A 24,512-nucleotide genomic window follows, 5' to 3' on the forward strand; every position below is an offset into this window, starting at 1 on the left:
TATATAATGGGTTATATTCGTTGTTGGACGACTTACTGTACTCATTTATTGCTTGGCTCAGCTATTGCTCATATTTATTTTCATATTTCAGTTCATGGCTTTTCGAAGCATTAATAGCTCGCACAAGTCGCTAATTTCTAACTATAGATGTTATGTGTAACGGTAACGCCTTTATTTTGTATTTTCAATTCTATCCCTTGCATCACCGTATTACACCGTGTTTATTGAACAGCTTGAGTTATTAATAAAATCTGCCGTCAGTCCACATTTGTTATTAATTTTAGAAATGAGTGCAATATTTAGCAAATATATGTGTATATATATATATAAAATGGTGTATTAAAGGGAATATGTAATAATTAAAGCTTAATTCGTTTTAAAAAAGAAAACCACAATCTTGAGTTCAACTGCAAAGGCTCGCTTGCCTCTGCGCTTCGACCCAACCGCAGTCATGCTGGAGCTCACACCGCTACATCTAGTGATCAAACAGGTAGCTAAACATACCATCCGACTCATGGCAGCAAATGGCTTTGGCAATGGGAAGTTAATGTCGTCTCAACAAATGAAGGCCTTAAGGGAAGACACAGCACTGGCCCTTCTTCCAAAGGTCGGCATTACGAAGAAGGTAAACTTAGCAAAAAGGTTAGGAATACTTTCGGCAGTAAGGCGGAGTGGAGAGATTCAATGCGCGACCAACTACTAAGGGGGCAGAACTATCCTGTTGTGCACTAACGGCATTGAAGCAGTCATTACGGGACCGCATACCAAACTATCCATACCAAGAGGACGTTTTCCGATCATCTTTCAAGTAAAAGTCTTTGGTAAAAGTCAGTGTGCAGAAATCAATCTCCAACTTAACTATCGCAATCGGTGTATCGCTATACTCAACGATAGTCAAGCGACACTAAAAGCAATCACAGCCTATGAGGTCAAATCGTTTTTAGTGAAGGAGTGTATTGCAAGGCTGAATCGCCTATCAATTTGCAACCGTGTAGACCTTATCTGGGGTTATCTGGGCAATAAAGGGGTAGCCGGAATGCGCCATGCCAAGCCACTACTAGGAGGGTACAACCTTGCAAGATTTTAGCATATGATCAACCTCTCCCGAGACAAATTCCGTCTCCTAGTTGCACTTACAATTCACTGACAAAAAAATTCAATATCTGTTTTGTCAATTCTCGCTTCTCGGATTACCTTTTTTCCAATACACTCGACTGAATAACTAGTGGAAAACCATTCCGTCCAACAGAGGAAGAGAAAGAGGTTTTCATGATTGTTCTTTACGTAACTCAAGACCTATGTATTAATAGACTTGTTCAGAAGTAAATTCTGCAATATACACATTCTACCTAAATAGTATATTCAATTTTTTTGTATGCATCTTTAGTCATGAAAGAGATCCGAAAATATTGACGACAAAGTAAATGTAGGTTAGGCGTCTTAAAATTTCATTTTTGAGCTGAATAAATAATGGAAAGGAAAAGTTTCCTAGTAAAATAAAAATTTGTTTGATCAAAAATTTTTTACGAGATTTCGCGCTTTTTTCCCTTTAAATTATGATATCCAACAAAAAGTCAACTAATCGCTCTAATACCCAGACACAGCAGCAAGCCGCTCTTTTATATAAAAACAACTCCAACCATATTTAAACTAATGACAATAGTGAATATAGAAGCTTAATCTGCTTTCTCGTTATGAGGTACAAAATATTTCCATCTCCGTTCGCCGCGACACATATTTTTCCTAAATACCCAAATTTTTTAATAAACAATAATGTAATCACTAATCTGTACAATTTTAATAATTTCAGCTAATTCGTTTTGCCAGCAACCGCGGAGTCTCATTAAAATTAAGCCAATTTACACGAAGCGTCGGACGGCGCGCAAATGAACTTTTCCACCATCACTAATTGTAGGTTAGAATTTTAATGAAGCGAAACACAAGCGAAAAGTTCAGCATTTGTCCACAGCACAGCAAACATGTGTTTATATTATATAAATGTATACATATATATAGATATACATATTTACAGTTGCAACCTTCATATATAGGCGCTATTACCTTTCTTCTTTGTGTGAGGTGAACTCGGACCATGATTCGCGCCTGCTTTATGAGAATTCTTCTGAAGCATGCTCACTACCGTTTTTACACAAATATTAACTGTTATCAGAGAAATTAATTAATATTCACTAACGCTTCCAATTTGTTTGGCTTTAGACCGCACTTGCAACTCCGTTATAGGTGTGTCGATAACTGCCTAACAGTTGAGATTACAACATTTAGCACAGGGTTTAACACAAAATCGGTGCAGTAAAAGCTCAAAAATTGAAGAATGTCGTTACGTCATGGCAAATATATGACAAACGTTTTTTTATTACCAAGATAATAAGCAAGTGCTGAAATGCACAGAGAAGATAAGCCATTTTCGATTTTTATTATAAGAAAATAACAAATATTTGTTGTTATGACTAACCTCTCTGTTGGGTTTCGAGAATTGAAAGACGAATTGTAGCTAGTTCAAATCACTGTTATCTGATTGTCGATAAGTGGGTTATAATAATTGCAACAAATCAGGTTTTATAATTGAACTTTGCGTGATAATTCGTCACAATACAGGGTGAGTCAACGAAAATTTTGATAAACAAAAAAATATTTTAAACTTTATTTTCGAACTATGGTTTTGACATACTCCTAATGTCAGAAGTTGGCTTTTAGACCTTTCTCACCAATTTTTAGGCAGATATAATGAGCCAACGACTGTTCCTGAGACCGTTCTACGTTACTACTAAGAATCGACTTGTTGTTGGACATTTATTTTTCGAAAAAGACCGGAAACAATGCAACCACTCCATCACTTTGTTTAGTTCTATTGGGGATCGTGTGAAACCTGAGAAATATTTAATAGTTTGCCTAAAAAAGTTTTTGTGTATTCTTGATATATATAAAAAAACACTATCGAAATTTTAAAGCAAGTGATGCAGTACTTTTTGTTTTAATTCCCACATATAAACCTTTTTAGACTGCCTTTCAAAAAACTCATCACTTGAAGTCAAATATTATATTTGGCGCAGAGTATTGCAATTGTGCATAAAAATATGTTTCATATTAAATTTCAATGCAATATATATATTTATGTAGATAAACATTTGTGTTGTTTTTGTTGGCAAGCGAACTAAAAATATCTGCTTCCGCCGCACTTCTGTGGTTTGACTCGAAATTTTAGCTGATAAGTTTTAAATTCCCACAGTGGCGTGCACTTGCGGTTACTTAAGGGTTAAAAATAGAATTGTTTGAAGTTGCTTTTTCAAGCGATACACACACACACAAACACTTATCAAAATATATATGTATAGGTGTAAACAAAAACTGATGCCGAATTAATTATAAATATTTTAGAACAATCAATTTTTATGAATAAATAATTTATTTGTGAAAATTACCTAGAACTGCAAGATGATAAGCTCGAATGATTTAGGCAGAAAAATCTAAAGGCTGCCAGATGTTTCAAATTTGTATCAAAAGCACGTAAGAGGAAATAAACTGCATAATGGGATTTAAAGAGATTAGAGAAGTCAGTTGATAATATATTTGAGAAGAGTTGCCACTTGTTTAGTTTTTAATAATAAAAAAACTTGGAATGAAATAAAATTAAGTTCCATAATTTTGATTAAAACTAAGCAGGTCTAAAAAAGATTTCATTTACAGTTATTTGTGAGTAGAGTTGCCAGCCGTTTAAAAATTTTAAATAAAAAATTGGTTATATAAACTGACACTGAACACTAATAAAATGGTTACAAAAAGTCTAGAATTATGAGTTACTTTTTGAGAGAGCTGCCACCTATTTAAAAACCTTAATTAAAAGCTTTTGTGTATATCGACGAGTTTTTGCATTATAGGTATTAGGCAAAGAAAAATTCAGATGACTGCAGTGGCAAAAAAATTATGATAATAGTTGCCACCTATTTAAAAAAGTTATAATTTTTTAAATTTGAATTAATTAATAAGCGAAACTAAAAGAAAAAGAGAAATTTTTTTTGTAGACAGGAAAATATTTTGAAAGTGGTTGCCACCCATTTGAAAAAAAAATTATTTTTTAATTTGAATTCATTTATAAGCGAAAATAAAAAAAAAAAACTTAGTGAAAATTTCTTGCAGAGAGGAAAAAATTTTGGAAAGGGGTTGCCACCTATTAAAATTTTTTTTTTTCTTCATTTGTATTAATTTATAAGCGAAACTGAAGAAAATCTTTGCGGAAAAATTTTTGTAGCAAAATTTTTAAGAGGGTTGCCACTTATTTACATATATATTGCAAACAATATTTCATCACAATGTTCGTATCATATAAAGGTAATTGAAAACTGTTTGATATGCTACTGTATTAAAAATATAATAAATATATCAATCTGCCTATAAAACTCCCAAATGACTACCATATTCACAAAACACATGCACTTCACGCATTTAATAAAATTAAGCTAACTTTGCACTATTCAATTTTAGTTGCTTATGTTTTTTGTATTTTCTCAACTTAAAATTTTAATATAATTTTTGTGACCACACTATAAAGTTTTCATATTGCATTATCTGCTAAGGCCACGGCACAAAGTAAGAGTTTAATTAAATAAACACAAGGTGTTGCGTTGCTTACGCAATTTACTTTTCTTTCGACACAATATCCGTACTATGTTTTTAATTGGTTGAAACTGATATTATAGTTTGCCAGCTGGCGTCTTCTCTTCTGCTTCTTCTTCTTCGATGTACTGTATTTGCTCTTCTACGCTCGCAAAAAGTTATTTTACTTTAATTAAAGATGGAAAGTTTTAGAGCTAGTGTAGAATTATAGTTTATAGGTTGTACTTATTGTTTTTATTTGGAGGGTGGACGAAAGGACAGTTTACACTTACAGGAATAGATCTGTTGCCTAACAAGGTAGGTAGGACAGGGATTACGCACAGAATTCGCTAGAAAAGTGTGATTCTGTAGAGAATTTACTATAAATGAATTACTTCTCGCCTCCTGGAATATAAAAAGACTTTTCTTGCGGATTGGATACTCGTATAGCTGTCATACAAACTTACCGATCAAAAACGAAATACAAATATTTTTTATATCCGTTTACGCTAAAAGAAATGCACACGTGAAGGGTGTAACATCCTCATTTAATGATTTTTTCTCTTCCCTTTCATTTTAAATAAACAAAAGGTACATGTAGTGAAGTGTCAAATTTGGCAGCTCCACAAAAAACATTCGCTACATATTAAGCTATTTTTTGTATGCAATTAAGTCCACAAAAAACGAAAGCAAATGACAAAAAGCATTGTCAGTAGCAACAGGCGTACGTGCCATGCAATCTATACCCGAAATTTGTTTCATTTTTTTTTTTTTGGAGTTACCTACAGAGCAGGAGTATGCTGAGAGTCAAAATACACAGAAATCTATTTTTTCAAGTCTTTGCAGATACATAAGTGTGTGAACGTGTTTCCATCAGCCGGTCACTGCCAGTTGTCTAACGTCGCTTTTAACTCACAATGAAGCCAATTTGCGTTTGTGCCAAACGCGTTGAAGCATTAAGAACGCAGCACAGTTTTCGGTATACAAGTGAACTGAGTTTTTGCACGCTGCTGACGGATTGAGGTGCATGGCGATTGAGTCGCGGAGATTTCAACAATATATCTGCAAGCAATGTATGAAAACACAGTATTACACGAACTACTGAAGCGTGAATGTAGTGTTAGAATCGGTTCTAATTTGTTTTCGAACAATTTGTCAATTTTTCTTCGTTATCTCTTGAGATGTCAAAATCAAAAACAAAAAAATCCGATTTTCGAATAGAATACATTTTCGAAACGAGATACAGAATAGGATCCCAGAAGACGATATTCTTAATTTTTCTGTTGTTGTAATTTGCATTTATCTTAATAAAATAGAAAACTCTTCCTTTAGATTTAAAAAAAAAAAAATGCCAGTGAGAATGCATAATAATAAATTATACGCAACAATTAGGTAGTTGGCCTTAAGTGCAAGCGTGGCGTATGAGTAACTTATTAGCCGCGTGAGAGCAACTTGTTTAACAAACAAGCAAGGATTTGCGGCAACGTGCTTACATACATTCATATATAAATATAATAGAATTGTACACACTTATTTACATACAGACACTCATCCACACACGGAGTTAAGTAGAAATTAAGCCTAAAGGCAGCCAAATAGCTTGTAAGTGAAAACGTGCTTGGCATCGAATATTTGGCAAGCAGTGCAATAAAAAAACCTACAAATTTCTCTACATACATATATATAATTATATAGAAAATTAATATATAAATAAAAACACATATGTGTGGCGTATACGAAATACATAAAAAAGTATCAGCAAAAAACAAGGAGTTTCTTTGTGCAATAAGCATATATATACACCAAATATATGTATGTTTTATACATAGTTATATTACAAAGCTTCTTACTTAGCTCCTTGTCTTCACCACGTGCGTCTATTCTACGCTCCCTCTTGTCTTTATGCGGTGAAAGCAAATTGGTTTTATTAACACTATGTAACATTGTCAGTATTTTATTATTTTGTTGCTGTTTTTTCTTGCGGTTGTTATTGTCTCTTAGGGCACTAACTAGTTGAACATTGAAATTCAATTTACACGCATGCTATTTTTCTCAAGCTTACCACATTCTCGAAGCATTCTTTTGTTTTCATGGAAACCTTACAACAACTTGTTGCCAATATATATATATATATATTTATATATGTAAGTAACGGGTGATTTTTTTGAGGTTAGGATTTTCATGCATTAGTATTTGACAGATCACGTGGGATTTCAGACATGGTGTCAAAGAGAAAGATGCTCAGTATGCTTTGACATTTCATCATGAATAGACTTACTAACGAGCAACGCTTGCAAATCATTGAATTTTATTACCAAAATCAGTGTTCGGTTCGAAATGTGTTTTATCGACAAATTTTGTTCAGCGATGAGGCTCATTTCTGGTTGAATGGCTACGTAAATAAGCAAATTGCCGCATTTGGGGTGAAGAGCAACCAGAAGCCGTTCAAGAACTGCCCATGCATCCCGAAAAATGCACTGTTTGGTGTGGTTTGTACGCTGGTGGAATCATTGGACCGTATTTTTTCAAAGATGCTGTTGGACGCAACGTTACGGTGAATGGCGATCGCTATCGTTCGATGCTAACAAACTTTTTGTTGCCAAAAATGGAAGAACTGAACTTGGTTGACATGTGGTTTCAACAAGATGGCGCTACATGCCACACAGCTCGCGATTCTATGGCCATTTTGAGGGAAAACTTCGGACAACAATTCATCTCAAGAAATGGACCCGTAAGTTGGCCACCAAGATCATGCGATTTAACGCCTTTAGACTATTTTTTGTGGGGCTACGTCAAGTCTAAAGTCTACAGAAATAAGCCAGCAACTATTCCAGCTTTGGAAGACAACATTTCCGAAGAAATTCGGGCTATTCCGGCCGAAATGCTCGAAAAAGTTGCCCAAAATTGGACTTTCCGAATGGACCACCTAAGACGCAGCCGCGGTCAACATTTAAATGAAATTATCTTCAAAAAGTAAATGTCATGAACCAATCTAACGTTTCAAATAAAGAACCGATGAGATTTTGCAAATTTTATGCGTTTTTTTTTTTTTAAAAAAGTTATCAAGCTCTTAAAAAATCACCCTTTATATCTAGGTTTGTATACATAAATACATATATAGCTGTAAATATGTAATGCTTTAATAACACTCACTTATGAACTCTACGAACTCCTGTGTTTGAATTATTTATGTTCCACTTGAAAAAGCCTCCAAGCCCTTAACATATTTGCACCTACGCTTATGAATTTAGTTACATAAGTACTATGTATGTAGAGTATTTGCTTTAGAATTTACATCATTTCAGGTATTATTAATTGTTACCAACTATAAGCAAACATAAGTAATTACTTTGCAAATAATTGTAGTTTAATGAAAAGAAACTTAACTTTTAACATACATTTAACAGGTTTCCCAATGAAAGTAGCATGCTATTTAAAATGAGAGAATACTCAAATCACTACAGACCTAAGGTGGGGCTTCACATGATTATGAATCTTAATTTACACCCTCGCAAAATATATCAGCCACGACAAGTCGCCACTAAGAACAATATACATATTTAAACAAATATCAAATGGACTGGTTTTGGCAACGAATTTGCATACAATTTTGTGTTTTCAATGGCATCATGGCTACAGAATTGTAGAAAATTAGCAAAAGTGTTTTGAAAAGCCAACTTTGTAAGCTTTCATTGAAGATCGTTAAGTCATCGAAAACTAGTATCCAGCGAGTCGCACGTCCACCGCTGTTAATGCCGATAACATCAAAAAAGTTAAAGAAGCAGACTTTCAAAATGATCTTATTAACGTCAGATAGATAGCAGAGGATCTCACTATCTCCTGTGGATCAATACAAATATTGGTTTATGTTTGCGCATGAAGCGTGTTCAAATTAAACCCAAATATTTTCCAAACACACGTCGAGTAGAGTTCGCAAAAGAGATACCTGACTACAAAGCTGAGGATCCGACATTTATCAAACCTATTTATAGTTTTGAGTTTTCCGAGGTCTCTGAACCAAGCTTGATTTTATACTCTTCTAAATTGAAATCATATCTGAATAAAGTATTGAAAATAAAATGTCTTGTTAATTTTTTAACAGATTCTTTCTAAAAATTTTGAAATTTTCCTTTGTCTCAGCCGGCTGAAGTACATACTCGACTCCCACAGCATTTTACTTCCACAACAATATGTATACCTTAAGCATATTCAACATACTTTCAACATCACTACCATTAGCCTTACTTATACTCAGTTTTTCTTTCTCACTGACACCACTTTGCATGAGAGTTGAAATTGCCGTAAAACTTCAGAATATGCTCACATTCTTACGGTCCATAACAACGAGTATGCAGCAGCAACAGATTTTGCCAAATTTTCGTAAAAAGCGTAAGCCATATATTTTTTATTGTTGTCAAGGTAAACACCAAACCTGATACAACAGGTATTAAAAGTGAACGTAAAGCCAGAGCCATAAACATACTAAAGTTGAGTTAAGAGCAGCCAATTTGTACTACTTATATTGTTGTTTGTAGCTGCAGTAGTGATGCGCTCGGCTTTGCTAAACTCTTGTTGAAGGGAGTAGTGATGTGAGCAGTTTAAAGCCCTTTATAGGTATGTATAATGAGTTATGTTTGTCCTGTCTCTGAGTTTTGGAAGCGATTATTTCTTTGGAAACTTTTCCTAGGCGCTCAGATTAGCATTAGGTCGGGAATATGTTTCCGAAATATGGAAGACATTTTGAAGATTATTTCACATAATTTTTTTTAGTACCTAAAATCCGCAAGTGAACAGGTGGTTAACAAATATTTTTATCGACAAACTAAATTATGTATGCCGGAAATACTCGATAACTTCTGTACGAGGAGATATTGCCACCATTATTGGCCGACTACAATTCGCTTAACTACCACATTGAGAGCCAAAAACTTATTGCACCACGAAGTTGTTTTTTGAAAACCAATACAACTGGCCCAGTTATAAAACGAGGTGGGCTCTATCAAAACTTTATTAACATATTCCAATACCCCATAGATGTGTTACTCGGCTTAGTAGAGTCTATATTTTATAGGCTCTATCTCCGTTTATGTATTTACAATGGTCACTCCCTTCTACTTTGGATGTATCCTTATGTACTACTGTATATCTGTATCTATCTCTACATTTACCATACAATGCTACAATGATCAAAAAGTGATTACAGACCAGTTCTGTGCCTTTAGTTTATTTGAAGTAAGTTTTTTTGTAAGTTTATTAGGTCGTGTTATTAAAAACCATATTTGGTGTTAACGAAAAATAATATGTCAGAATCGTTCAAATCTACATAATAGAGAACATCAAGTCACAAAGCACAATTTCTTAATTCAGGCGCCCTGCTTTGCCTCTGACCCATTCCGTCTCAACTGTATGCGACTGTCGATGTAGAATTGAAAAAGCTTCGAACGTTCATACATAAAATCCACCCACAACTTCATGTCGGTTTCGAATGACAGCGCTGGCATTGCATCCAAATTTAAGCGTAATCCACGAAAATAGTACAGGGTGTCGCGTTTGTAGGGACAACCCTGCATAAAATTACTGACTCGTTTCATTGAATTAAGCAATATCTGCAAGAACGGCGCTTGAACCCTATTCGCCATCAATTGGCAACCATTCAAGTGGGTTAAATTTAACAGCACAAAGTTCACAGGACGGCGCGGCAGAACAACGAGAAAATTAATGTTGAAATGTTTCAAGTCTTTTTTAAATACCAACTCCGTAAAGAGGCTGCTGCGCTTCGTATTTTTGCTAATGGAACACGACAGTTTCTCAACGAACTCCTTCGGATCATGGACGGTGCAATTGAACTCAGTGTAGGTGAGCTCAAAGTTGCTCTGTAAATTAGTTACAACGAAAAATGTAGTAATATGTATTATATATTTTACAAAACATTGACTCACTTTTGCTAGCACTTTTCCCAGCTTGCTTTGCAACAAAATAACAGTTAATATAATTCTCAAGATTTTAGTGTAATACATCTTAGCACGGAGCTGTTTTAGTGGAAATGTTTTCAATTTCGTTTGGTGGAATGCATACTAACGATTTGAAATTCTGATTCAGCAATTATAGGCAGAATCAGCATTAGTTGTGCTAAATGACTTTTTAAGTAGCTCGAAATGAAACGCGATATAAAGCCTGATATCATCTAACGTTAACGAAGTAAACCACTGATCATTATAATTATAACAGAAACATTATATTTGTGGCATGTAGCACAACGTTTGGGTAACACATGCGATCATTTAAAAATATTGGTTAAAAACTAAAATATATGTCATTTATAATTTTCCTATTTTAAATTAGTATGTTAATGCTAATGATTTCGTTTTGTATAGATAACAAGTTTAAGCCAATTTTTATGATTTCTGAACATTCTCAGTAGAAGAGATAACAAACTAAAGCCCATTTTTATGTTCTCTGAACGCTCTCAGAAGAAGAGATAACAAGCTAAAGCCCATTTTTATGTTCTTTGAACACTCTCAGTAGAAGAGATAACAAGCTAAAGCCCATTTTTAGGATCTCTGGACGCTCTCAGTAGAAGAGATAACAAGCTAAAGCCCATTTTTAGGATCTCTGGACGCTCTCAGTTGAAAAGAAGATAAAGAATATCCCTAATTTTTTCGAAAGTTAACTCAAGGAAATTATTACTTTTTAATCTACGGAACTTATCAGTTGGCTGCTACGAGTGTACTTGCCTAATATGTACTTTCCCAAAGGTAGAGTAAGAGAGATGGATAAAATTAAGCGGAAGAGAGAGAAACAGAGCGGCATTGATTTATTTGCACAATTTTTACCATGGAAAAATCAACCGCTTTGACCCATTCGTAAATGAGCTCACTGCCCTCTCCTTCAGCGGCTTCTTCTCACCCACAACTTCCTCGCCGGTATATGGGTACAGGAGGAGTCGCGAGAGTTCGCTTTGGCGATGTCATGATTCCAGTGATCCGGTATGAAATCAGAATGAGTGAGAATTTCGGAGTGTTCAGACACGTGTTTTTTAGGTGCCCAGACTCACTGAGCCTACTATACATCTACCGACGATGTCTACGCGCAATATGTGGAAGATGGTGTTAAGTGCCATGGTTGAAGTGGACCTTAGTGTACCACACGTACGATCACGTTAAATGTTCTCGAGTTTCTTTGCAGGTGTGGTCTTTTCTAGATCCTTCTACTACATAACGAACACATCTCTTTCCAATGGCTCCTCTATACTAGTACAAGGCAATCGAGACCTTTTTTTGCTCTCTCTTCGATATTCGGCTTCCATGAGCGCTTCCTATCCAGAATGAGCCTTAGATATTTCACTGTATCCGCTGGTTTCAGACGGATGTCAAATTCAGCTATATTAAAGTCAAGCAATTTTTACTAGCTTCTATCTAACCTAATACAATGGCTCAGCTGTAACGTTAATAGGTCTCGGAGAGAAAAACTGAAATTGAGTGTACAAGAAAGCAGGACTTTGTACTTGAATATATAGAAAGAAATTTACTGATCTAAAATATTTCAAAACAACAATCAGGTTACAATGTTTCAAGTCATTCAAAAATTCCACGAACGAATGACATTCGGGGAAGCCAACAAGCTTTTGGAAATAAAATATGGAAGCCGCAGACGCATTTCAAAGTAAATGGATAACATTAAGTTAGCGTTACAAAGTCACAAATGTGAAACAACAATATCGCTTCAGAAAGAGATATGAGAGTGACTAATTTTGCAATGGTAGAGCAAAACCAGAGAAAGACAAGCATCAAATCGCACGAAAACTGAACTGTAGCTTGTTAAATATACGAAAATAAAGTGCACAAATAATTTCAGACAAAACCTTCTATTATTATAAATTTTGTTTGCAAAATTTATTTTATCCAACAACCGTTTAATACACATCCCTACCCAACCTTTCCACTTCTCTTTGTTAATATGCGACTATTCACGTACATACTAAACAGTACATCACCCTCGTGTATAACATCAAACCACGATTTCATATCGGTTTCGAACGCGAACGCTGGTATTGCATCCAAATCCAAACGTAGCCCACGTATATAATACAGGGTGTTGCGCTTGTAGGGACACCCCTCCATTATGTTGCTGTATCGTTTCATTGAGTTGAGAAATTGTTGCACCAGCGGCACTTGATTCCGATTCGCCATGAATTGGCAGCCATTCAAACGGGTTAAATTGAGCAGCACAAAGTCCACAGGACGCCGCGGCAACACAATCAGAAAGTTTATGCTGAAGCGTTTTATACTCTTTTTGTACTGCATTTCGAGTGAGATGCTGCTGCGCTGCGTATTTTTGCTTATGTAACAGGACAATTTGCTTAGGTAACCTTTGGGATCGTGTTTGGTACAATTTAACTCCGAGTAGGTGATGTCGAAGTTGCTCTGCAGGATACTTGAAGTGCGTGAGTTTTTGAAATATCCAGTAAATATACATAAATAGATTTTACCTTTGAGAACACGAACACGTTTTGTAGGTTATTGTGCAGCAGTAAAAGCATGAATATTAGTAATAGTTTTTGTGGAAGCCTCATCTCCGCTTGGCAGTTATTGAGTGAAAGGTTTTGCTGTTATTCAAAGTTTACTAATGTGTTTGAAACAGTGGTAATTATGCAGTGGCTTTTCTAAGTGTCAAAGTAATTATTGGAATTACTTACTCAAAAACAATATAACCGATAAATATTATATAATAATGTGGGAATTTTGTATCAGCACACAGTTTACGTAATACTGATTACTACTGAAGTGTGACCTGAGCATCAAATTAAAACGAAATTACTAAGCGAAAGGTTATGCTCAAAGGAACACAGCTTCGTAGCGTGACGCGTACTTAGCACTCATGGCATTTAACGTGATTCTCTTTCAAAAGATCAACGACAACTGAACCTTTGTTGACAATGCATTAAGGACAAAGCTTCTCTCTATCGGCTCGTGAAGGAATAGATCCAATGCATACTTGCATATTCTTAGGAATTTCAACTGGGTTCGACATATAGTTTCGGAGCTGTTTTTCTCACAGACCCTGAGACAGCATTTTAGAAAATTGATTTGTAAGATTTTTTTAACTAAATGTAATCGGTTATCTTGGTAGTTAACGAAGTACCTAAAGAGCTCGAGGTACGAAGCTGTCGGGGATAGCCTACGCTGACGACGTTGTTCTTATAGTTAAAGAAAGGGAAAATTTCTAAACATGGTCTTCGAGCTAAGCGAAGTGTACCACAACATGGTATCCAACTGCGGGTGTAGAAGCGTGTTTCACGTCAACACAAGTAAAAGGAAATGGTCTCATTTACTATAAAGTGTACAACTTCAACGGCGGGCCTTGAACTGGTACTAAATCTGTCACTTAAAGACCTCTTCACTGAAAACTGCGCAGCAAAATCGACGGGAAGATTATTAACAGAAGAAACTGTAGGAAAGTGATGGGATTACTAACTGGTCATTGTTTAATGGCGGCACACGTCCGCAGAATGGGGCTGACACATCAAGAAGACTGCAGGAAATGTTTAGAGCAGAACACCAAAGAAGCAGTGAACTCCATCTGGTATCGCAAAGATCCGAAACTGGTCTATGCGTGGCTTATTGTCTACCAGTTATACCTAACCTAACTATATAAACTATAAAGCGTAAGATACCAAACGTGCCTCTGCCCTCCTTTAGGTCTTCCACCGTAGTCAATCATGGTCTATCCGTCTGATGGAGGGCGTTCGAAGAGGCGACACATGCTAAAAAGCTTGAATGTATGCAAAGCTATCATCGGCATCTTTGGTGCACTACGAGTTATCACAGCAAAAGGACTTAATTCCATTTTAAACATAGCACACGGGGACACGCCGAAATTCTCTTCGCCTTCAACTGTGTTCCTGAAAACTTGGATCACTGCGTCGCAGAGGTCACTCTTGAGGTTTTTTTCTGCGCGCATATCGACTGGAGAGGTGTGGATAAGTCGTTGAAGAGTGCTGTAAGCTTTCTCACGAATGCGTCGAAGCTAGGAGGAAAATTAGCCGTCTCAAAAAAAAATTCGATACGCTCAAGGTGCTTTGTCGATCTGTAAGGGTTTGTAGTCCATTACATGGGAGTAAAGGGTCCAAGTGAGATCCCTCTTATCGGTTCCCAAGTCATAAAAGCAATTTTCTCAAAGCTCTTTAGAGAGTTAGAGAGAAAAACGTCTCCGAAACAGCTACCCTCACTTATCGACTTGAAATTAACTTTATAGTTACAAACTTTCTGGATATATTTATCAGGTAATAATCTAAAAATTGTGTCTTTCGGCAATAATTTCGATTTTTCAAGCTACGCTGAATTATAAAGTATTTAACAAAAAACAAGGAAGCCTTAGAAAAAAGAATGTTAAAATCCCTTTAAATTTATGCTCTTCGAATGCATTAAATTGTTGTTCAGGGAAAAAAATAATAAGTGCTATAGGAAAAATTTTCGAATTAATTTGTCCAATGCAACTCACTTTTTCTTACGAATGATGCTTTATTGAACATTTCATTGTTCAATTCACCATTCACCTTGCTAAGTCAGATCTCTGCTCTCTTATGAAAAGTTTTACATATGAAAGCAAAAACCAGCGAACTCAGCAGAAATTAATTTTAAAGCGTATTGAAGTGATAAAAGCCTTAGTTATTTTTTCTCTGTCTGCTTCTCTTTCCCAACCTCACTGTCAAGCTCTATCGCTCATCGCTATCGCTGACAGAAACTCGGCAGTCCCAAACTAAGAAGGAATTTATTGCCAGTTGTTTTAATGATGTTCCACTCAATGCAGCTCACATGCTTATAAATATCAATGATGCTGACTCAACTCTTCAAACTTCACCTTCATCTTGTAAAATTGAAAATAAGCATTTCCACAGCACTTCAGTATTTGTCAAGCGAATTTCGAAAATTTAGTAAATCTCATATACAAACATAGTACATATATACTGAAATATTCAATAAGAAAAACCTGCATCGAATGTCACGGAATAATATTCGTATGGAAATTTTGAAATTAAATAGAATATTATTCTCCTCACAGAATTCCTCCGCGCAATACGTTGAAAGACGTTGCTTTTACTTCCTTCAACCTAAATTTTGTCTGGCACAAGTTTCGATATATATACATATGTACTATATATGCATTCCTCCACCACCCACATTATCTCGCCTACAGCAACAACCTGCACCAATTCGTTGCGGTAAAATGCAGCGCAACAACCTGCCAATCTGGCAACCTGGCAATATGACCACCATATTGATTTTAAGCTAACTGGATTCTTAAAAATCCCATTGAATTGCATTTGAATGCAGAAGATGCGCAACGGTATGCTCACAAAGCAGACCGTTTGGCAACGTTCATCAATTGCAATCGATGATGGAACAAAAACAAATAAATTCGTGCAAAAAGGAATCAAACTGCCTTTGAAATCTAGTGGGTTCGAGTGACCCTTGTGCCAACGTTTTTTCCAATAATCGAAACAGTTGCTAAAGTCAATTCCCGGAAAAGCCTTCAATGCGAGCGATTCACGTTAATTTCTTCAATGGACTCAAAACGGATTCCCCGAAGCGGTCGTTTGAGCTTGCTGAGTAGCCAGAAGTCACCCAGATGCATCATGAGTAACGCTAAATAACCTACGACCCTCAAAATGAACTTTTAATCTTGAATTTGATTCAGGCAATGACTTCAGAACTGAAGCTTTTGAGTTTCGTTTGAACGCTGAGCTGATGGTTAAGGTGTTCCGTCACCTGAGTACATTGGAGAGACAATCTACAGAAGTTACTGGAAGGTTAATACCGAGACTGTCACTTTCTCGCTAAGTCCCTGGAAGAGCTCAATGTACGTTCGTCTCTTGTCATCACTAAGCTCATAAAAGAGGTTGAGAAGACTCCCTCTTTACACTGGATGGCTTAGAACACATTGCCCCACAAGGTCGTGTGTCAATACCGATCTTGGGTCACTAACAAAAAAAAAACTTTTGGATTGGCTATGTTTGGAAACCCAACAGACATCAATACCGAATAAAAGACAAATGATATGGACGTAGGTCAGAATCGAAGTTGAAATCGGATAGATTGCCGGGTGTTTTACTTCCTGAGGTGATGGGATCATCCTCAACGAAAGGCAGTGGAAAAATTACACTTTAGTTAGCAGAAGCCACCGGACTGGAAATGTAGGTAGGATGTGGTGGGAGCTGAAACCGCCTGCACCAGTAGAAGAAGTAGGCTAAGGGGGTTTGGAGACCTCAGGTTATGTTATAAGTAGAAAGTAGACAACGGGATCAGCAGAGGAGGAATACACCTCCGCCTAAGAAGCCGGTGTAAGCGTGCGGGTTGATTAGCCATAGTGGAAAAGATCTGGAAGGGAGCTAGATTAGATGGATCTTCCTTCCACTACACTCCCGCACACGCGCCTGTCTTATATCGCACCTCTATGTTCTGAGAGTATGAAGGAAATGTTTTCGATTTTAAAATCCATTCCTCCCAACTTGCGACTGAAGGCAGATAAAACTCGAGAGAACCGATAAATCATATAGCCAAGCGAAAGGCGAGTGCGGGTATTGGAAATCCCACTTTAAATATTAATAAAGCAAGAATTTATATCTTACCTTAAGACAATTAAAGGCTATTAAGCCAACTACTCTTATCTCTCCAAACTTAAACATAAATTTTAATTTGATTATCGATTGATCAACTATCCTGGCTCCAATCCACAACATTGCAATTAGAAATCGCAGCATGAATCTTTTGTAAGGGTTTAGTATTACTTCCTGGAAATATAAGGGAGACATATTATTTCCAAGAAGTAATATTTTCGAATGAACTCAATCAGTCGTTATCTTCAATCATAACTTCACAGAAAAGACATACCAATAGCTTGGCGATTACAAAATCTCAATATTAAATACCAAAATCCACTAGATAGAGACATCAAAGGACAAAAGCGATCAAATCAAATGCAGCAGCTTCCAATGATTCTGCAGAAAGTCCACAAATGACAAATAGTGCTCAAAAGCTTAATCACACAGCAACTATGCGGCCATTTGAACACACACACATACACAACACGAACATACAAGTTCAATATAGTACAAAATAGTGCATGCTGAACTCTTCATTCACTATTTTCAACTTGAAAATTCCAGTGCAGAGAAGCCAAAATGCAAGCGAATAGAAAGGAGGAAGAAAGAGTGAAAGAAAACGCTGTGTAAGCAACAGACTCCAGCGGTAAAAAGAGCAACTTGAGAATGCAAAATGCTTAAACTTCTTTGTGGAAGACCGCAGAGAAATTGAAATATGCACACACATACATATATATACGCTTATATGGTATATACATAAGTCTTAAGCTACCAAGTGAAGACTTGCGATTCTCTGTTTTCCAAATTGCTCCACGTCTTGTACATTTTTCGCTCGCTTTAGCTTGCAAGCCAACTATCTTGAGACTCGCAACCGAGCAGTGAGGTTCGCAACGGCGAAGAATGTTGGAAAAAAATGAACCCAGCACCTCCCACTTGACGCAAACAATTCAGTTTAGTGTGAAGACGTCTCAATTTGGCAAATTGCAGCTCCGCCCAGTCGAGGGAAGACAGGATGCAGTTGACTACAGGAGAAATTGAATATATATGATTACGTATACTAGCTTCAAATACACAGTAGGGTAGTTCTTAGTTATGTGACGTCACATTAAGATGGAAAGAAGTCGGTATTCCCAAGTCTCTATGCGTTCTGGCGTTGGATCTAGCAAGTTTTGATCAGTACTTGACAGTAGTTGTGAAAGATTCTTGGCCCAGATTGGCCGAACTACTGAAATTAGCCACCTCAATAAATTTGTGGTAGACTCTAGATGATTTTTCGACGGTCTTTTCGATACATGCTTATGAACCTTGGACATCAAAACAGATAGACGTATCTAACTATCGAAGTGGGATTATTTGTGGCTTTACGAATGTCGGCATAAACATATGACGTATCACAGCTATCAAAGTTCATACTCTCCTACTTCTTGGACACAAGAATTCTAACTTATAATTAATATCCTGAGTCTCCATAATGGAACTTGAACTTTGCCCGATATAACTCAGACCTTTGGAGCCTCTAAATGAAACAGCACACTTTTTCATGGCCATCCTAATGTGTCTTCATACCCACAAACTTCAGTAGCAGCGTCTTGTGCCTTAGCGACAATTACCTGTTTGCGTTCTTCATCAACGCTAACGCAGTTATGTGGCATTAACATTAGCACTTTATTAATGTCATTGTCATTAATAAAATTTCCATTAAGGTGTGATATGCAATTTGCTGTGGGTTGCACGGCATGTCGTAGCTGTCACGCTTTGTTTTATTGCCACTGCCCACCTGTCCGTCATTAGCGACTGCCACAAACGCGCTGACACAGCATGCGACTGTCAACTCGGCCGCCATTCTAATCTTACAATTGTGCGAGAATCGTCGAGACGTCTCAGCTATAAAGGGAGACAAATTAACAATTTGTTAAAAGTGACTTTAATCACCGCACTGGGGTCGTCTTGTATATTAAGGGGTCATCACTAAGTGTTGTAAGTTTATTAATTTATTGTGGTAGTTGGAAATTACTTAGAAGACTGCAATCGTGGCTGTGGAAAAAGAAAGATTTTACATCTTTATTTATAGTTTAGTCCAACTCACTTGTCTTCGCGGCTTTATTTCTGAAGAGGTTGGACTTGATATCATTATTAGTTCACCCACGAGGACTTTTCAGATACTTAATTTGATAAGATGTAGTTTGCTTCTACCGAGTTAAGACCTCCCACATAACATTGAAAAAGCAGCATCAATGGTTCAGTAATTTCCTCTTCCTTTTTCTTTCATACTTAGCCCTTTCCAGTCACACTACCTCCTTTGAGGAAATAATACCTTGGAAAACTTCTCTCTCTCTATCATATTTATTTTTCACTGCAAAGTCAGTGAGTACCACGTAATATCACAAATACGGCAACCCTTCATCCACATCAACGAAATTAAATCAACTAAATGATCTGCCAGATGACCGCACGTTTTCACAGAAATTCTCAAGAGAAAGGAAATTGCAAAGTACTCTAGTAAGCTCAATTGGTGCGCGCAATTTGAAGCGGCGAATATGACAACAACCGCAGCTGCTTCTGGCAAACTCCGAAGCAATGTAAACAATTGTTATTTGAAGCGGCTAGACTATTGCCCAGTTACGCTATTTTATGAATACAATGCAACCACAAATACACAAACAAATTATTATATAAAACTATGCAAAAACGTGCATTTATTGAATGTGCTTTTTGCTTTTGTTCTCGCGTAACCCGCCTGAAATAGAGTGAGTGCTCCAGCGGAACCGCCATGTTGCCGCAATGACAGCTTTTACTTCATCCCAACACCACAGAGGCTTGTCTTTGTCTATAGTCCTCTTGGTATTTGTTGAGCTTATTCTACTTCCTCCCTTTCACTCTCTGGTATTGAGTGTAGAATTCTGCCGTTATTGTTTTAATGATAATTTAAAATTAATTGTTTCAATTATGCTGAGTGACAACGTACAGATTGTTGCTATTATTGTAGAGTAACGGATAATTAAGGTTCGTGTTACAAAACTGAGAGCGTTTAAGACGCAGCTAAAACTCCGCCGACGAAATGCAGCGATGGGGGAAGTGAAAAGTGTTTGGAATAGTTTTGAATCATCGTGGATGGAACTTAATTTCCTAAAGATACTCGGGTAATGCAGTAACAGTATTACGAACAATATTTCTAAGCTAATCGGTTCTTTGTCTCATGAAGCGAATAATGGGAGACGAAAAATGGATCATATACGACAATGATGTGCGAAAAAATCATAGTCCAAGCCTGGGGAAGCTCAACAAATGGTCGCAAACCCAGAATCGACGCCTCGTAAGGTTATGCTGAGTATTTGGTGGGATTGGAAAGGAATCATCCACTATGAGCTGTTTTAGCCTGGTCGAACGATTGATTCTACATTTTAGTATCGACAACTGATGAGATTAAAGTAAGCAATAGAAAAAAACGGCCAGAACTGATCAACAGAAAGGGCTTCGTCTTCCATCAGGACATCGCTAGACTACACACGTCTTTGATGACTCGCCAAAAACTGGAAGAGCTTTTCTGGCAAGGCAAAAAGTGGTCGAGCAAAATGGTACATATTTGGTTCATTAAAGTTCGTGATAAATAAGTATAAAAAAATAAGTTGAAGTTGGATTAGCAATACGAAAAAACTTTTGGGCTACCCAGTATTTATTCTGTGAACCCAACTTTTTGGAAAGCTCTAACTGAGAAGCTTCACTTAAGAAATATAAATTATACGACATTATCAATTGACTTCGGTACTCAATGCTTCTCATACATCTACCTTATAGAAGTTGTATTTTCTTTATTAATTTTAACGCATTTCTCGGATGTGGTTCACTATAACTTGAGACACACACAAAATTTGTAAAATTAAAATTTATCAGACAACAAGTGCCTTTTTTATGCCCCAAATTTTTAGAATTGCCATTTTTTGCTAAACTGCAAACATCCGATTTGCCTTCATAAACCAAATACTCAGAGGCGATTTTTGCACATTAAGTTCTCACGCTACACGCTTACCTAAAAGCGCTTGCGGTTTTCAAGGTTACGTATCAGCAAGAATATGATAAGACTATGCAGCTATTGAAAAAGTGCAGAGACAACAACAAAATGGAGCAGACATTGCAAGCGAAACCAATTGAAAACGGTATAAAAGGTTTTGGAATTCAAAGCATTTTCACAGTCGTTTCGACGCAACCCAACACCGTCTAACTTCAATTACTTGCAGTCAGCAACAGATATCAACATGTCCAGCGAACAGAATAAGAAGGCGCTCAACTTACTCTTCCAGAACCCCTTGGAACCGGTATTCGCAACACGCGACAATGGCAAGGCCGTGCTGGACGTGCCTGATAGCTTCTACACGGAACAATATGCCGAAGTCAAGGAAGAGATACAGAATCGTTTTGGCGAAGAAGTAGATGTGAAAATTCCCATACGCGATTTAAGAAAGAAGCCCAATTTGGATTTCGCCAAACCACTCACGAAACGCCGACAATTCTCACTCTTCTATGCGCCACATCGGCGCATTGCCGCCCAGCTCATACAACTGTTGCTCGAGCCCACCACAGAGGAAGATTTCATTGCCTTGGCTGCCTATGTTAAGGACCGTGTCAATGCTTTCCTCTTCCAATATGCCTTCTCCGTGGCTGTGCAACATCGTAAGGATACCAGCAACTTCCAGGTGCCAGTAATTGTGGAACAGTTTCCACAAAACTTTGTCGAACCATCCGTGTTTCAGGAGGCACGCGCTGAGGGCAAGCTGGTCACAGATCCAGGCAGTCGAGTAGGTGACACGAGACAGTAGCTTAATCATTGCAAATTTATAATATTTTGTATAATATCTTTCCATTGCAGCGCCGCATTGACATTCCACAAAACTTCACCGCTTCCGACCGCGAAGAGGAGCAACGTTTGAGCTACTTCCGTGAGGATATCGGTGTGAACAGCCATCACTGGCATTGGCATTTGGTATACCCCGGTTCGGGACCCGATGAAGTGGTGCGCAAGGATCGTCGTGGTGAACTCTTCTATTATATGCATCACCAGCTTATGGCGCGTTACAACGTGGAACGCTTCTGCAATGCTTTAGCGAAGCTGCAGCCATTGAACAATATACGTGAACCGGTTGAGGAAGGTTATTTCCCGAAGATTCTGTGCAGTCTTAATAGTCGCACCTATCCGGGACGTGTTGCCAAAACGTCTTTGAAGGATATCGATCGCGATGGACGTGTGCTAGAATTAGCTGACATTGAGCGCTGGATCAATCGCGTAGTGCAAAGTATCGATCAGGGTTATGTAACTGATGTAAGCATGTCTTTCTGGTCTTTATTACAATAATCCACTCATAAAATATATTTATTACATTCCTCATAGTCAAGAGGCAACAACATACCACTGGACGAAATCAAGGGTATCGATATACTCGGCGATCTAATTGAGTCGAGCGATCTCTCTGTCAACCCCGGTTTCTATGGCGACCTACACAACCAGGGCCACAATGTCATTTCATTCTCACATGATCCAGATAATCGTTTCTTGGAAGACTTCGGTGTTATGGGCGATGTTACAACCGCTATGCGTGATCCCATCTTCTACCGCTGGCACGGCTACTTGGATGTGCTCTTCAATCGTTTCAAGGAGAAGTTGCCTGTGTATAGCGCACCTGATCTCGGTTACGCCGGCGTAACGGTGACACGTGCCGATGTTCGCATCATTAGCGCAACAAAGAACATTATAAACACGCTGCTCACCTATTGGGAAAAATCTGATGTGGATTTGGCCGCTGGTCTAGATTTCGGACCAGGTGGCAGTGTTTATGCACTGTTCACACATTTGCAACATTCCCCGTTCGAGTACTTGATCGAAGTGAATAACGAAAGTGGCACACCCAAGCGTGGAACTTGCCGTATTTTCTTATGTCCCATCACCGATGAGCGTGGCACCCCGTTGACTTTGAATGAACAGCGTCAGTTAGCCATAGAATTGGACAAGTTCAACGTTAATTGTGAGTTCACTCGAAAAAAAAATTATTGATTGTTTTTTTTAAAGCTCCTTAGAAAGCTTACAATTAAAGTTTAGAAAAAGTTTTTGTGAGAATATTCATGAAAGCTTTTGTGAAAGTTTTCATATGGACGCTTTGCAAATTACTTATAATAAAAAAAAAAGCTTTTAAAAGGGCATAAGTGAAAGCTTTTGGGAAATTTTTCTTGAAAGCTTTGAAGGAAAATTTCAAACGTTAATAAAAACTAATTTTTCCTATCTGTTTACAGTGATGCCTGGCCCTAACAAAATCACCCAATCCTACTCTAACTCCAGTGTAACCATACCTTATGAACGTTCCTTCCGCCGTATCGGTGGCGACCACTTGCCCACCGATCCACAAAAATTGGCTGAATTCCGTTTCTGCGGCTGCGGCTGGCCGGCGCATATGTTACTGCCGAAGGGTAAGCCACAGGGTATGCCATTCGAACTATTTGTCATGATTTCAGACTACGAAGGCGATGCAGTGTTGCAGAAGAATAACGCGTGAGTATAGCTTGAGGAATGAAAATGGAATAATAAATAAATATGCTTGCTTTCCCATCAGTCCTGATGTCTGTGGCGATGCTGCTTCATTCTGTGGCCTTAAGGACAAATTATATCCGGACAAGCGTGCTATGGGCTACCCATTCGACAGACGCCTACCGGCTGACACTTTGACTGCACTGACTGAGAACTTCAGCAACATGAAGAAGACACCTATCAAGATAATCTTCAACGATGAGGTTATCGATAGGAAACGTAATTAAAAGCCTAGGAGAAGCTCTATAACAAGGACACATACAGAGGCTTTATAGTTTTCGGGATATGGTATATGGCATTTCGTTTCTAAATTTCTTTTGATATCTATTTTTTGTCAGTTATAAATAAGGTTATACAAAACGTCATATAAAGTTCTGCTATATTTCTATTTACTCAATAAATTAAAAAAAAAATAAATAAATTGCAAATTTTTCATGTTTAATATATTTGTAGCATGTAAAATGTTCTTCAGAAAGGGTCCAATTGTTAAGGAGACCTTTTTATTGAACATTAAACATCTTAGATTGACCTGTCCATGAAACCCAAAAAAGCCATAGTTTGAATAACTTTGGAGATTGGATAATAAATTTTTTTTCTAAAAATCTATTGAAAAAATAGAATCTAATTTATCGATTAAATAAAATTATCGATTTAATCCAATAATATGTACTTTAAACTGATCTAAAACTATAGACACTTTATACAGAAACACATGTTTGAAACCTATAA

At 37.2% G+C, this 24,512-nt stretch overlaps 4 protein-coding genes across 6 annotated transcripts in view; 1 reads left to right on the forward strand and 3 right to left on the reverse strand.

Moving 5' to 3' along the window:
* The window catches only part of LOC105227793 (potassium voltage-gated channel subfamily H member 8), a 177,879-nt gene that overhangs the window by 90,282 nt on the left and 63,085 nt on the right, over positions 1 to 24,512 (reverse strand). For 2 of the 3 annotated variants that reach the window (XM_049450660.1, XM_049450658.1), the window contains exon 1: positions 2,062 to 2,169. The exons of the other annotated variant lie outside the window; for it this stretch is intronic. In XM_049450660.1, the coding sequence (XP_049306617.1) occupies positions 2,062 to 2,131 (70 nt within the window). In that variant the 5' untranslated portion in view covers positions 2,132 to 2,169. Of the gene's footprint in view, positions 1 to 2,061; positions 2,170 to 24,512 lie in introns of those variants that run through there. 3 annotated transcript variants of the gene reach the window in all.
* LOC125777002 (uncharacterized) lies at positions 9,967 to 11,011 on the reverse strand. The gene has a single exon (XM_049450665.1). It carries the CDS (start codon positions 10,626 to 10,628, stop codon positions 9,975 to 9,977), a length of 654 nt encoding a protein of 217 aa, XP_049306622.1. The 5' UTR covers positions 10,629 to 11,011; the 3' UTR covers positions 9,967 to 9,974.
* Positions 12,537 to 12,914, reverse strand: LOC115066269 (uncharacterized). The gene has a single exon (XM_029550866.2). It carries the CDS (start codon positions 12,912 to 12,914, stop codon positions 12,537 to 12,539), a length of 378 nt encoding a protein of 125 aa, XP_029406726.2.
* LOC105227781 (phenoloxidase 2) lies at positions 21,381 to 24,211 on the forward strand. The gene is made up of 5 exons (XM_011207290.4): positions 21,381 to 22,005; positions 22,077 to 22,526; positions 22,596 to 23,226; positions 23,492 to 23,747; positions 23,809 to 24,211. Exons 1-5 carry the CDS (start codon positions 21,466 to 21,468, stop codon positions 24,008 to 24,010), a joined length of 2,079 nt encoding a protein of 692 aa, XP_011205592.2. The 5' UTR covers positions 21,381 to 21,465; the 3' UTR covers positions 24,011 to 24,211.

This window comes from Bactrocera dorsalis, chromosome 3 (assembly GCF_023373825.1).
Source record: "Bactrocera dorsalis isolate Fly_Bdor chromosome 3, ASM2337382v1, whole genome shotgun sequence".
In the NCBI taxonomy this organism is placed as follows: domain Eukaryota; kingdom Metazoa; phylum Arthropoda; class Insecta; order Diptera; family Tephritidae; genus Bactrocera; species Bactrocera dorsalis.